General features: G+C 54.0%; 1 protein-coding gene across 1 annotated transcript in view; it reads right to left on the reverse strand.

Annotated features, from left to right (window-relative positions):
• Positions 1 to 14,506, reverse strand: part of LOC132829809 (complement component C7-like) — a 68,532-nt gene that overhangs the window by 35,300 nt on the left and 18,726 nt on the right. The window contains exons 6-7 of the mRNA XM_060847176.1: positions 9,837 to 9,995; positions 4,918 to 5,161 (exon numbers count right to left, since the gene is read on the reverse strand). Of these exons, the coding sequence (XP_060703159.1) occupies positions 4,918 to 5,161; positions 9,837 to 9,995 (403 nt within the window). The remainder of the gene's footprint in view (positions 1 to 4,917; positions 5,162 to 9,836; positions 9,996 to 14,506) is intronic.

The following is a 14,506-nucleotide window of genomic DNA, read 5'->3' on the forward strand; positions in this document are numbered from 1 at the left end:
CAGACATGAGGAACATGTTAGAGTTCATTATTCAGGATGAGATAGCGGAGTATTTGAAAGTGGATTGTAAAATAGGGCAGTGTCAGCACGGGGCTTCACCAAGGGAAGGTCATGCCTGACAGAATTCTTTGAGGAGGTAACGAGTAAGTAAGACAAACGAGACCAGAAAACATTGAAGCAGAAATTAGGCCATTCAGCCCATTAGATCTGTTCCGCCATTCAATCATGGTTGATAGGTTTTTCATCCCCATTCTCAGGTCCCAGTCTCTCCTACCAATAAAAACATCTTCCCAACATCCACTCTGTCCAGGCCATTCAGTATTCTGTCTGTTTCTATTAGATCCCCCCCTCATCCTTCTAAATCCATCCAGTATAAACCCAGAGTTCTCAAACATTCCTCATGTTTTTTCATTCCCGGGACCATTCTCATGAACCTCCTCTGAACACACTCCGGGGCCATTACATCCTTCCTGAGATACGGGGTCCAAAACTGCACACAACACTCCACATGTGGTCTGACCAGAGCCTTACAGAGCCTCAGAAATACATCCCTGCTTTTATATTCACGCCCTCTCAAAATAAACACCATCATCGCACTTGCCTTCCTAATGACTGACTCACCCTGTAAGTTTACCTCCAGAGATTGTTGGACTGGAACCCCCCCCGCTCCCCCCCCCCACCGAGTCTCTTTGCACTTCAGATTTCTGAATTTTCTCCCCATTTAGAAAATAGCCCATCCCTCTATTCTTCCTCCCAAAGTGCATGACCTCACACTTTCCCACATTGTACCCTATCTCCCACTTTTTGCCCACTCTCCCAACCTGTCCAAATCCTTCTGCAGCCTCCCCGCCTCCTCAATGCCACCTGTCCCTCTCCCTGTCTTTGTATCATCTACAAACTTCGCCAGAATGCCCTCAGTTCCTGCATCTCGATCATTAATGTATGAAGTGACCAACACTGACCCTTTACGGAACACCACTTATCACCGGCTGCTATCCTGAGAAGGATCCTTTTATCCCCACTTTCTGCTTTCTGCCAGACAGCCCAGCTTCTATCCACACTAACACCACGGGCCCTTATCTTACTCAGCAGCCTCCTGTGCAAAACCTTGTCAAAGGCCTTCTGGAAGTCCAGGTAGATGACATCCATTAGCTCTCCTTGGTCTAACCTGCTCATTACTCCCTCAGTGAATGCGAGCAGATTTGTCAGGCATGGCCCTCCCTTGATGAAACCAGGCTGACTTTGCCCTATTTTACCACAAACTTCCAAGTATTCAGTAATCCCATCCTTCACAATGGATTCCAGGATCTTACCCATGGGAGCCAGTGGCTGTGGTCTGTTTGGATTTCCAGAAGGACTTTGACAAAGTGCTGGACAGGAGATCGCTAAATAAGAGAAGGGCCCAGGGTGTTAGGGATAAGGTGTCCTGGACCTCCCAGGTAAACGTGATGGACAAGAAGGCACAAGAACACCTCAGTGCACAGCCCGGCCCATCACGGAAGCTAACCTCCCATCATGGACTCCACCTACACGGCTTACAGCTGGGGAAAGGCTGCCGCCATCATCAAAGACCCTCACCCCACCCCGGAAACAATCTCCTACAACCTCTTCCGTCAGGGAGAAAATACAGATGCTTGAACACATGCACCAACAGGTTGAGGAACAGGTACTTCCCTGCTGGTATTAGGCTGGTGAACAGACCTCTCCAACGTCAAACAAATATTGACCCTGTTTTGTGCACCTCCTGTGCAGCTATAACCTGTGTCTAACCGTCTGTGATCTGTATGGCCTTGTTTACTATGATCTGCCTACTGTTCACAAAGTAAAACTTTTCACTGTGCTTAGGTACAGGTGACTACAATAAGATTTTACAAGATGATTAGGGGTTTAGATAGGGTTGACCATGAGAACCTTTTTCCACATATGGAGTCAGATATTACGAGGGGGCATAGCTTTAAATTAAGGGGTGGTAGGTATAGGACTGATGTTCGGGGTAGATTCTTTACTCAGCGAGTCGAGAGTTCATGGAATGCCCTGCCAGTAGCAGTGGTGGACTCTCCGTCTTTATGGGCATTTAAACGGGCATTGGATAGGCATATGGAGGATAGTGGGCTAGTGTAGGTTAGGTGGGCTTGGATCGGCGCAACATCGAGGGCCGAAGGGCCTGTACTGCGCTGTATTTTTCTATGTTTCTATAAACCAAATCAAATCAGGTATTGGCAGGGGACAGAGGGTGAGCTGACTGGCAGGGGACAGAGGGAAGGGATGTGGGTCTGTTTCAGGATGGCAGCCAGTGACTAGTGGAGTTCTGCCTGGGTCAGTGTTGGGACCACAACTCCTCACGTTACACATTAACGACCTGGACGAAGGAACTGAGGGAGTTCTCACTAAGTTTGCAGATGACACGGAGCTCGGTGGAGGGACAGGTTTATGCTGAGGGAGCAGGGAGGCTGCAGGAGGATTTGGACAGACTGGGAGAGTGAGCAAACAAGTGGCAGATGGAATACAGTGTGGGAGAGTGTGAGGGGATGCACTTTGGGAGGAGGAATAGAGGCAGAGACTATTATCTAAACAGGGAAAGGCTTCAGAAACCTGAAGCACAAAGGGATTTGGGATTCCTAGTTCAGGATTCCCTTCCGGTTCACATGCAGGTTCAGTCGGCAGTTAGGAAGGTAAATGTAATGTTAGCTTTCATTTCAAGAGGGTTAGAATACAAGAGCAGGGATGTACTGCTGAGGCTGTGTAAGGCTGTGGTCAGGCTGCACTGGAATATTGGGAACAGTTTGGGGTCCTGTATCTAAGGAAGGATGTGCTGGGATTGGAGGGGGCCCGGGGAGGTTTACAAAGATGGCCCCGGGGATGAAGGGCTTGTCATATAAGGAATGGTGGAGATCTCTGGGTCTGTACACGATGGAGTTTAGAAGGATAAGGGGGATCTGATTGGAACTTACAGAATACTGAGAGACCTTCAAAAGCTGATTGGAGGTAGATATTTGCAGGTAAATGGACAGCGGGAAAATGGGAATCCTTCAGAAATGAGATAACAAGAATCCAGGGAAAGTATATTCCTGTCAGGGTGAAAGGGAAGGCTGGTAGGTATAGGGAATGCTGGATGACTAAAGAAATTGAGGGTTTGGTTAAGAAAAAGAAGGAAGCATATGTCAGGTATAGACAGGATGGATCGAGTGAATCCTTAGAAGAGTATAAAGAAAGTAGGAGTATACTTAAGAGGGAAATCAGGAGGGCAAAAATGGGGACATGAGATAGCTTTGGAAAATAGGGTTAAGAAGAATCCAAAGGGTTCTTACAAATATATTAAGGACAAAAGGGTAATTAGGGAGAGAATAGGGTTCCTCAAAGATCAGCAAGTAGGCCTTTGTGTGGAGCTGCAGAAAATGGGGGAGACACTAAATGAGTATTTTGCATCAGTATTTACTGTGGAAAAGGACATGGAAGATATAGACTGTAGGGAAATAGTTGGTGACACCTTGCAAAATGTCCAGATTACTGAGGAGGAAGTGCTGGATGTGTTGAAATGCATAAAATTAGATAAAGGTTTGATATCAAGACTACATTTGACCAAGTGTGACATCACGGGGTCCGAGGAAACTGGAATCAATGGGTATCGGGGGCAAACTCTCCGCTGGTTAGAGTCATCCCTGGCACAGAGGAAGATGGTTGTGGTTGTTGGAGGTCAGTCATCCCAGCTCCAGGACAGCTCTGCAGGAGTCCCTCAGGGGAGTGTCCTAGACCCAACCATCTTCAGCTCCTTCAGCAATGACCTTCCCTCCATCACAAGGTCAGAAGTGGGGGATGTTCACCGGTGATTGTACAGTGTTCAGCATCATTCACAACTCCTCACAGACTGAAGCAGTCTGTGTTCAAGTGAAACAAGACCTGGACAATATCCAGGCTTGGGCTGACAGGTGACAAGTAACATTCACAACACACAAATACCAGGCAGTGTCCATCATGATTAAGAGACACTCTAGTCACCACCCCTTGACATTCAACAGTATTACCATCACTGAGTTCCCCCACTGTCACCATCTTGAGGTTGCCATTGAACAGAAACTCAACTGGACTTACCCCACTCAGGGGCTTATCAAGCAAATCAGGCTGGGAATACTGCAATGTGTAACTCCCCCACCCCAACTCCCCAAAGCCTGCCCACCCTCTACAAGGCACAAGGCAGGAGTGTGATGGAATACTCCCCCCCTTGCCCTGGATGGGGGCAGCTCCAACAACACTCAAGAAGCTCAACACCATCCAGGACAGAGCACCCGCTTCATTGGCACCACATCCACAAACATCCCCTCCCTCCCCCATCGACACTCAGTAACAGCAGTGTGTACCATCCCCTCCCTCCCCCCACCGACGCTCAGTAACAGCAGTGTGTACCATCCCCTCCCTCCCCCCACCGACGCTCAGTAACAGCAGTGTGAGAGGGTCAGTGCTGAGGGAGTGTTGCCCTATCAGAGGGTCAGTGCTGAGGGAGTACTGTACTGTCGGAGGGTCAGTACTGAGGGAGTGCCACACTGTCAGAGGGTCAGTGCTGAGGGAGTGCCGCACTGTCAGAGGGTCAGTGCTGAGGGAGTGTTGCCCTGTCGGAGGGTCAGTGCTGAGGGAATGCCGCAATATCAGAGTGTCAGTACTGAGGGAGTGCTGCACTGTCAGAGGGTCAGTACTGAGGGAGTGCTGCACTGTCAGAGGGTCAGTGCTGAGGGAGTGCCGCACTGTTGGAGGGTCAGTGCTGAGGGAGTGCCGCACTGTTGGAGGGTCAGTGCTGAGGGAGTGCCGCACTCTCGCAATCACATTCCCACAGTGACGATGATTCCTACATTGCTACATTTGCCATACTGCAGCCTGGCGACGTCCTGGGCTGATGAAAGGTGCTACGTAAATGCAGTGTTTTACCTGCTTTGTTCATCTTGTCCTTGTCCACCATGAAGAGCATGCTGTATTTGCCCCCGAGGGCTCCCTGCCGGAGATAGTGAGTGCCGTACAACTCGATCAGCCGCCTGTACGCCCCGTAGTCGTAGGTGGGTGGGAGCTGCAGGAGCTCCTGATGGAAGGAGCTGGGAAGCTGCAGTTTCTCTGGGCGGCTGTTGGTGAATTGTGCCACCTCCACCTCATTCTCGATGGTCAGGTAGGTCTGCACCTGGGGGAGGGATGGGAGGGAGACAACAACAACAACAACAACAACTGGCTCAGATACATCAGACAGATATACACCCCCCCCTCTCCTGGAGAGGGAGGGGGCAGAGTGACATCAGGCTGGCTGCTGGACTTGACCATAAGACCATCGGAAATAGCAACAGGAGGTGGCCATTCAGCCCCTCAGGCCTGCGTCACCATCCAATAGGATCATGGCTGATCCGACGTTGCTCAGTCCCACTCTCCTGCTGTTTTCCTGTAATCCTTGATTCGCCAACTGATCAACAATCTCTCTCTCTCTCTCAGCCTTAAATATACACGAGGACTCTGTCCCCACAGCCCTCTCTGTGACAAGGAGTTCCAAAGACCCCCAGCTCTCTGAGAGAAGGAATTCCTCCCCATCTCAGTCTGACATCGGTGCCCCTTTATTCCCCTCTGGTCCCAGACTCTCCCCTGAGGGGGAACACTCTCTCAGCTCTGACCCTGACAAACCCCTTTGAGAATCCGCTATATTTCAATGAGATCAGCTCTCACTCTCTGAACGCCGGGGAGTAGAGTCCCAACCTATTTAACCTTTACGGCTAAAACAATCCCTCCCCACACCAGGGGACCATCCCAGTCAACCTGCTCTGAACCACCTCCACTGTAATAATAGCTTTCCTTAAATAAGGGAGCCGAGCTGCTCACAGTGCTCCCGATGTGGTCTCCCCCGTGCCCTGTACAGTGGGAATAAGGCTTCCCCACACATACACTGCAGCCTCAATGACACTATCAGGTCAGAAGTGGGGGATGTTCACTGATGATAGCACAGTGTTCAGCCCCAATCACAACTCCTCAGATACTGAAGCAGTCCGTGGTCAAATGCAGTAAGATCTGGACAATATCCAGGCGTGGGCTGACAACTGGCAAGTAACAGTCACGCCACACAAAGGTCAGGCAATGTCCAGCTCCGATAAGGGGTACTCTAACCACCGCCCTTGACACTCAATGGTGTTCCTGTCACTGAATCCTCCCACTGTCAATACCCTGGGTGGAGGGCCCCCACTGACCAGACACTCAACTGGACTCAACACACAAACACAGCGGCTACAAGAACCGGTCAGAGCCTGGGAATAACTCCAGCGAGTAACTCACCCCCTGACTCCCCAAAGCCTGTCCACCCTCTACAAGGCACAAGCTAGGAGTGTGATGGAATACTCCCCCCTTGCCCTGGATGGAGGCAGCTCCAACAACACTTAAGAAGCTCGACACCATCCAGGACAGAGCAGTCCCCACTTAATTGGCACCACATCCACAAACATTCACTCCCTCCCCCCACCCACACTCAGTAACAGCAGTGTGTACCATCCCCTCCCTCCCCCCACAGATGCTCAGTAACAGCAGTGTGTACCATCCCCTCCCTCCCCCCCCCCCCCCACCGACGCTCAGTAACAGCAGTGTGTACTGTCTACAAGATGCGCTGCAGAAATTCACCAAAGATCCTCAGGCAGCACCTTCCAAACCCACCACCACTTCCATCTAGAAGGACAAGGGCAGCAGGTACACGGGAACCCCACCCCCTGCAAGTTCCCCTCCAGTTGTTAAACTTGAGAGAGTGCAGAAAAGATTTCCAAGGATGTTGCCAGGGTTGGAGGATTTGAGCTACAGGGAGAGGCTGAACAGGCTGGGGCTGTTTTCCCTGGAGCGTCGGAGGCTGAGGGATGACCTTATAGAGGTTTACAAAATTATGAGGGGCATGGATAGGATAAACAGATAAAATCTTTTCCCTGGGGTCATGGAGTCCAGAACTAGAGGGCATAGGTTTAGGGTGAAAGAGGAAAGATATAAAAGAGACCTAAGGGGCAACTTTTTCACACAGAGGGTGGTACGTGTATGGAATGAGCTGCCAGAGGAAGCGGTGGAGGCTGGTACAATTACAACATTTAAGAGGCATTTGGATGGGTATATGAATAGGAAGGGGTTGGAGGGATAGACTCATACAGCCTGGAACCAGGTGCTTCATCCAACCCATCCATGCTGACCAGGTATTCCAAACTGAACAATCCCCAGTTGCTGGTGTTTGCTCAATCCCCCTCTAAGGTGGTAAACTGTGGAGTTGGTAAAGGAGCAGTTGAGTTGAATTTTAGTCCTGCTTCTCAGATGCTGCCTGACCTGCTGTGCTTTTCCAGCACCACCCTTTATTCACTCTGACCCTCCAGCATCTGTAGCCCTCACTATCTCCGATGTCCCTCTAATCCAAATACACAGACAGGAAAGATTTGGAGGGATATAGGCCAAATGTTGGCAAATGAGACGAGGTCAAATTGGGATGTCTGGTCAGTGCGGGACGTCTGGTCAGTGCGGGACGTCTGGTCAGTGTGGGACGTCTGGTCAGTGTGGAACGTCTGGTCAGTGTGGGATGTCTGGTCAGTGCGGGACGTCTGGTCAGCGCAGGACGTCTGGTCAGTGTGGAACGTCTGGTCAGTGCGGGACGTCTGGTCAGTGCGGGACGTCGGGTCAGTGCGGGACGTCTGGTCAGTGGGGGATGTCTGGTCAGTGCAGGACGTCTGGTCAGTGCGGGACGTATGGTCAGTGCGGGACAGCTGGTCAGTGCGGGACGTCTGGTCAGTGCGGGATGTCTGGTCAGTGGGGGATGTCTGGTCAGTACGGGACAGCTGGTCAGTGCTGAACGTCTGGTCAGTGGGGGATGTCTGGTCAATGCGGGACGTCTGGTCAATGCGGGACGTCTGGTCAGTGGGGGATGTCTGGTCAGTACGGGACAGCTGGTCAGTGCGGGACGTCTGGTCAGTGCGGGACGCCTGGTCAGTGCGGGACTTCTGGTCAGTGCGGGACGTCTGATCAGTGCGGGACGCCTGGTCAGTGCGGGACGTCTGATTAGTGCGGGACGTCTGGTCAGTGCGGGACGTCTGGTCAGTGCGGGACGTCTGATCAGTGCGGGATGTCTGGTCAGTGCGGGACGTCTGATCAGTGCGGGACGTCTGGTCAGTGCGGGACGTCTGATCAGTGCGGGACGTCTGGTCAGTGCGGGACGTCTGGTCAGTGCGGGATGTCTGGTCAGTGCGGGACGCCTGGTCAGTGCGGGATGTCTGGTCAGTGCGGGACGTCTGGTCAGTGCGGGACATCTGGTCAGAGTTGGATGAGTTGGACCGAAGGATCTGTTTCTGAACTGTATAACTATAAACCACTCACTATCCTGATTTGGAAATGTATCCTTCACTGTCACTGGGACAAAAACCTGGAATTCCCTCCCTAAGGGCATTGTGGGGTGTAGTGGTTCAAGAGGGCAGCTCTCAAGGGTAACTAGGGACGGGCACTGATCTCCGTGAGCCCCACTGGTCACAACCTGAAACAGAAACCCTCATCCCTACTCACTCCTACCCATTCACCAACTCTCTGTCCGCGCCAACATACTGTCCTCCACACCATGGGTGTTTATGCCTTAACCTTTTGTGAGGTATCTTGTTGAATTCCTTTTGGAAGTTCAAATACACCATATCTACTGGGTTCCTCTCTCTCTCTCTCTCTCCAGTCTGGGTGCAGCGTGATTAAAAACAGCTCACAAACTAATCAGATACGTTTCCCTTTCATGAAGACATACTGATTCTGCTTGTTAGATAAAAAAATGTTTGACAATTACTTGCTTAATAACTGATACTTATACGTTTCCACCAAATGTTGGGCGAATCAGGTTAGATTTCCCTGCTTTTTCCCTCCCTCTCTTTTTGAACAGGGTTGTCACTTCAGCAATTTGTTGATCCTTTGGTACCTCTCCAAAACTTAATAATTTTAGGAACATTACAACGATTGTATCCACTATCTCTGCAGCTATCTCTGTCAGAAGGTAAGGATGCAAACCATCAGGTCCAAGGAATTTATCTGCCTTTAGCCTTGTTAGTTTCTCTAATCCTACTACTCCAGGATTGTATTTAATTCCCTGACCACATCGGTGTGGCACGGTGGCTCAGTGGTTAGCTCTGCTGCCTCATAGCACCAGGGCACTGTCAGTGTGGAGTCTGCATGTTCTCCCCATGTCTGTGTGGGGTGGTCCAGTTTCCTCATAAGTGCAGGCTCGGTGAATTGGCCATGCTATACGCAGAGTTATCGGATAAGGGGGCAGGATCTGGGTATGCTCTATGCAGACGGTGCAGATCAATGGGCCGAATGGCCTCTCTCTGCACTGTTGGGATTCAATGATATCATCAGGGGAGAGTGGGATTAGACTGGGTGGGATATTAAAGGGAGTGGGGAGTGAGGGGGGAGAGTGGGATTAGACTGGGTGGGATATTAAAGGGAGTGGGGAGTGAGGGGGGAGAGTGGGATTAGACTGGGTGGGATATTAAAGGGAGTGGGGAGTGAGGGGGGAGAGTGGGATTAGACTGGGTGGGATATTAAAGGGAGTGGGGAGTGAGGGGGGAGAGTGGGATTAGACTGGGTGGGAGAGTAAAGGTTGGGAGAGTGAAGGGTGGGAGAGTAAGGGGTTGTGGGGAGTGGGGTGGTGTGTGTCGGGTGAGTTTGACCAATGTTTGGAAGACTGTGATAAAGGGCGTCATTGTTCCAGCTCCCATCCCCCCCCTCTCCAGGATAAACGAGGTGACCCCCTCACTGCCTGGGTATCGGGATTTCCACTCAGCCCACTCCCTGTTCCTGAGCCCACCGAGAGTGCCCCCTGTGTTACTGACCTTGTGTTTCTGGTTGTTCCTGTTGGTGAATTGGTCATAATTTGAGGAGTAACTGGAGAAGAATCCCTGCCCAGTAGCAGCGTCCCGGCCCTGCGTGGTTCTCAGGTACGACCAGCTGCTCTCGTATCGCCGTGACTGGAAATCATTGTTCACCTTCACCTGAAAGATCATCACCCAGAGATTACAGCAGCTACCCGCACACCCGGGGGGCGAGGGGCAGTGATACACACACCCGGGGGGGCGAGGGGCAGTGATACACACCCGGGGGGCGAGGGGCAGTGATACACACACCCGGGGGGGGGGCAGTGATACACACACCCGGGGGGGCGAGGGGCAGTGATACACACACCCGGGGGGGGGCAGTGATACACACACCCGGGGGGGCGAGGGGCAGTGATACACACCTGGGGGGCGAGGGGCGAGGGGCAGTGATACACACCCGGGGGGGCGAGGGGCAAGGGGCAGTGATACACACCCGGGGGGGCGAGGGGCAGTGATACACACCCGGGGGGGCGAGGGGCAAGGGGCAGTGATACACACCCGGGGGGGCGAGAGGCAGTGATACACACCCGGGGAGGGCAGTGATACACACCCGGGGGGGCGAGGGACAGTGATACACACCCGGGGGGCGAGAGGCAGTGATATACACCCGGGGGGCGAGGGCGAGGGGCTCAGATACACACCTCCGGGGGGGGCGAGGGGCAGTGATACACACCCGGGGGGGCGAGGGGCTCAGATACACACCCGGGGGGGCGAGGGGCAGTGATACACACCTGGGGGGGCAGTGATACACACCCGGGGGGGCGAGGGGCTCAGATACACACCCGGGGGGGCGAGGGGCAGTGATACACACCCCCGGGGGGGCAGTGATACACACCCGGGGGGGCGAGGGGCTCAGATACACACCCGGGGGGACGAGGGGCTCAGATACACACCCGTGGGGGGGGGGCGAGGGGCAGTGATACACACCCGGGGGGGGGGCAGTGATACACACCCGGGGGGGCGAGGGGCTCAGATACACACCCGGGGGGGCGAGGGGCAGTGATACACACCCCCGGGGGGGCAGTGATACACACCCGGGGGGGCGAGGGGCAGTGATACACACCCGGGGGGGGCGAGGGGCAGTGATACACACCCGGGGGGGCGAGGGACAGTGATACACACCCGGGGGGGCGAGGGGCAGTGATACACACCCGGGGGGGCACTGATACACACCCGGGGGGGCGAGGGGCAGTGATACACACCCGGGGGGGCGAGGGACAGTGATACACACCCGGGGGGGCGAGGGGCAGTGATACACACCCGGGGGGGCACTGATACACACCCGGGGGGGCGAGGGGCAGTGATACACACCCGGGGGGGCGAGGGACAGTGATACACACCCGGGGGGGCGAGGGGCAGTGATACACACCCGGGGGGGCACTGATACACACCCGGGGGGGCGAGGGGCAGTGATACACACCCGGGGGGGCACTGATACACACCCGGGGGGGCAGTGATACACACCTGGGTGGGGAGGGGCATGGATACACAACAGGGAGGTGAAGGTTTTGTGAGAGCATTGGATATATCTCCCTCTGCCCCTCCCTCCCTCTCTCCACCTCCCTCCTTCTCTCCCTCTCTGTCCCCCCCCCTTCTCTCTGTCCACCTCTCTCCTTCCCTCCGTCTCAGTCCCTCCCTCCCCCTCTCTCCCCCTCTCTCCTTCCCTCTGTCTCAGTCCGTCCCTCCCTCTCAGTCCCTCCCTCCCCCTCTCTCCCTCTCAGTCCCTCCCTCCTTCCCTCCCTCTCTGTCCCTCCCTCCCTCCCCCTCCCTCATTCTCAGCCCCTCCCTCCCCCTCCCTCCCTTCCCCCACTGCTTGTTCCCAGCTCTAGGGGCAATGCTGCTGGGCAGGTTCTAAAATGGATGCCTTGCAGTCCCCACCTTCCCTCATTTTCCCAGCTACACTTTTGGTGCTTCACTCCCTCGCTCCCTCCTTCCTACGCTCTTTACCCAGTCTCTCCCTTCTCTCTCTCTCTCTCCTCTCTCTCTCTCTCTCTCTCTCTCTCTCTCTCCCCTTCTCTCTCTCTCTCTCTCTCTCTCTCTCCCTCTTTCTTTCTCCTAATATTTCTCTTTCTCTGACTGGAAAGGCAGGGACTGGTTAGGGACAGTCAACGTGGCCTTGTCCATGTCTCACGAACTTGATTGAGCTTGTTGGAAAAGTAACAAAGAGGATTGATGAGGGCAGAGCGGTGGATGTGATCTACATGGACTTCAGTAAGGCGTTCGACAATGTTCCCCATGGGAGACTGATTAGCAAGGTTAGATCTCATGGAATACAGGGAGAACTAGCCATTTGGATACAGAACTGGCTCAAAGGTAGAAGACAGAGGGTGGTGATGGAAGGTTGTTTTTCAGACTGGAGGCCTGTGACCAGTGGAGTGCCACAAGGATCGGTGCTGGGCCTCTACTTTTTGTCATTTACATAAATGATTTGGATGCGAGCATAAGAGGTACAGTTAGTAAGTTTGCAGATGACACCAAAATTGGAGGTGTAGTGGACAGCGAAGAGGGTTACCTCAGATTACAACAGGATCTGGACCAGATGGGCCAATGGGCTGAGAAGTGGCAGATGGAGTTTAATTCAGATAAATGCGAGGTGCTGCATTTTGGGAAAACAAATCTTAGCAGGACTTATACACTTAATGGTAAGGTCCTAGGGAGTGTTGCTGAACAAAGAGACCTTGGAGTGCAGGTTCATAGCTCCTTGAAAGTGGAGTCACAGGTAGATAGGATAGTGAAGGCGGCGTTTGGTATGCTTTCCTTTATTGGTCAGAGTATTGAGTACAGGAGTTGGGAGGTCATGTTGCGGCTGTACAGGACATTGGTTAGGCCACTGTTGGAATATTGTGTGCAATTCTGGTCTCCTTCCTATCGGAAAGATGTTGTGAAACTTGAAAGGGTTCAGAAAAGATTTCCAAGGATGTTGCCAGGGTTGGAGGATTTGAGCTACAGGGAGAGGCTGAACAGGCTGGGGCTGTTTTCCCTGGAACGTCGGAGGCTGAGGGGTGACCTTATAGAGGTTTACAAAATTATGAGGGGCATGGATAGGATAAATAGGCAAAGTCTTTTCCCTGGGGTCAGGGAGTCCAGAACTAGAGGGCATAGGTTTAGGGTGAGAGGGGAAAGATATAAAAGAGACCTAAGAGGCAACATTTTCACACAGAGGGTGGTATGTGTATGGAATGAGCTGCCAGAGGAAGTGGTGGAGGCTGGTACAATCGCAACATTTAAGAGGCATCTGGATGGGTATATGAATAGGAAGGGTTTGGAGGGATATGGGCCGGGTGCTGGCAGGTGGGACTAGATTGGGTTGGGATATCTGGTCGGCATGGACGGGTTGGACCGAAGGGTCTGTTTCCGTGCTGTACATCTCAGTCACTCTGTGACTCTGGATACACAACAGGGGGATCCCAAACAGACTTCGATGGGGAAATAGAGAGGTGGGGGCTGAGACACTCACTGTCCCCCCCAACACCCCCCCCCCCCCCCCGCCACACACACACACACACACACACACACACTGTCTCCCCCCACACACACTCACTGTCCCCCCCACACACACTCACTGTCCCCCCCACACACACTCACTGTCCCCCCACACACACTCACTGTCTCCCCCCACACACACTCACTGTCCCCCCCACACACACTCACTGTCCCCCCCCACACACACTCACTGCCCCCCCACACACACTCACTGTCCCCCCCACACACACACACTCACTGTCCCCCCCCACACACACTCACTGTCCCCCCCACACACACACACTCACACTGTTCCCCCCCCACACACACTCACTGTCCCCCCCCCACACACACACACTCACTGCCCCCCCCACACACACTCACTGTCCCCCCACATACACACTCACTGTCCCCCCAACACACACACACACTGTCCCCCCCACACACACACACTCACTGCCCCCCCACACACACTCACTGTCCCCACACACACACACTCACTGCCCCCCCACACACACTCACTGCCCCCCCACACACACACTCACTGCCCCCCCACACACACACTCACTGCCCCCCCACACACACTCACTGCCCCCCCACACACACTCACTGTCCCCCCCACACACACACACTCACTGTCCCCCCCCCACACACACTCACTGTCCCCCCACACACACACACACTCACTGTCCCCCCACACACACTCACTGCCCCCCCACACACACTCACTGTCCCCCCCACACACACACACTCACTGTCCCCCCCCCACACACACTCACTGTCCCCCCACACACACACACACTCACTGCCCCCCCACACACACTCACTGTCCCCCCACACACACACACACTCACTGTCCCCCCCCCCCACACACACTCACTGTCCCCCCCCCCACACACACTCACTGTCCCCCCCCCACACACACACACTCACTGACCCCACACACACTCACTGTCCCCCCACATACACACTCACTGTCCACCCCCCACACACACTCACTGTCCCCCCCCCACACACACACACTGTCCCCCCACACACACTCACTGTCCCCCCCCCCACACACACACACTGTCCCCCCACACACACTCACTGTCCCCCCCCCCCACACACACACACTGTCCCCCCACACACACACACTGTCCCCCCACACACACTCACTGTCCCCC

This window comes from Hemiscyllium ocellatum, chromosome 2 (assembly GCF_020745735.1).
Source record: "Hemiscyllium ocellatum isolate sHemOce1 chromosome 2, sHemOce1.pat.X.cur, whole genome shotgun sequence".
NCBI lineage: Eukaryota > Metazoa > Chordata > Chondrichthyes > Orectolobiformes > Hemiscylliidae > Hemiscyllium > Hemiscyllium ocellatum.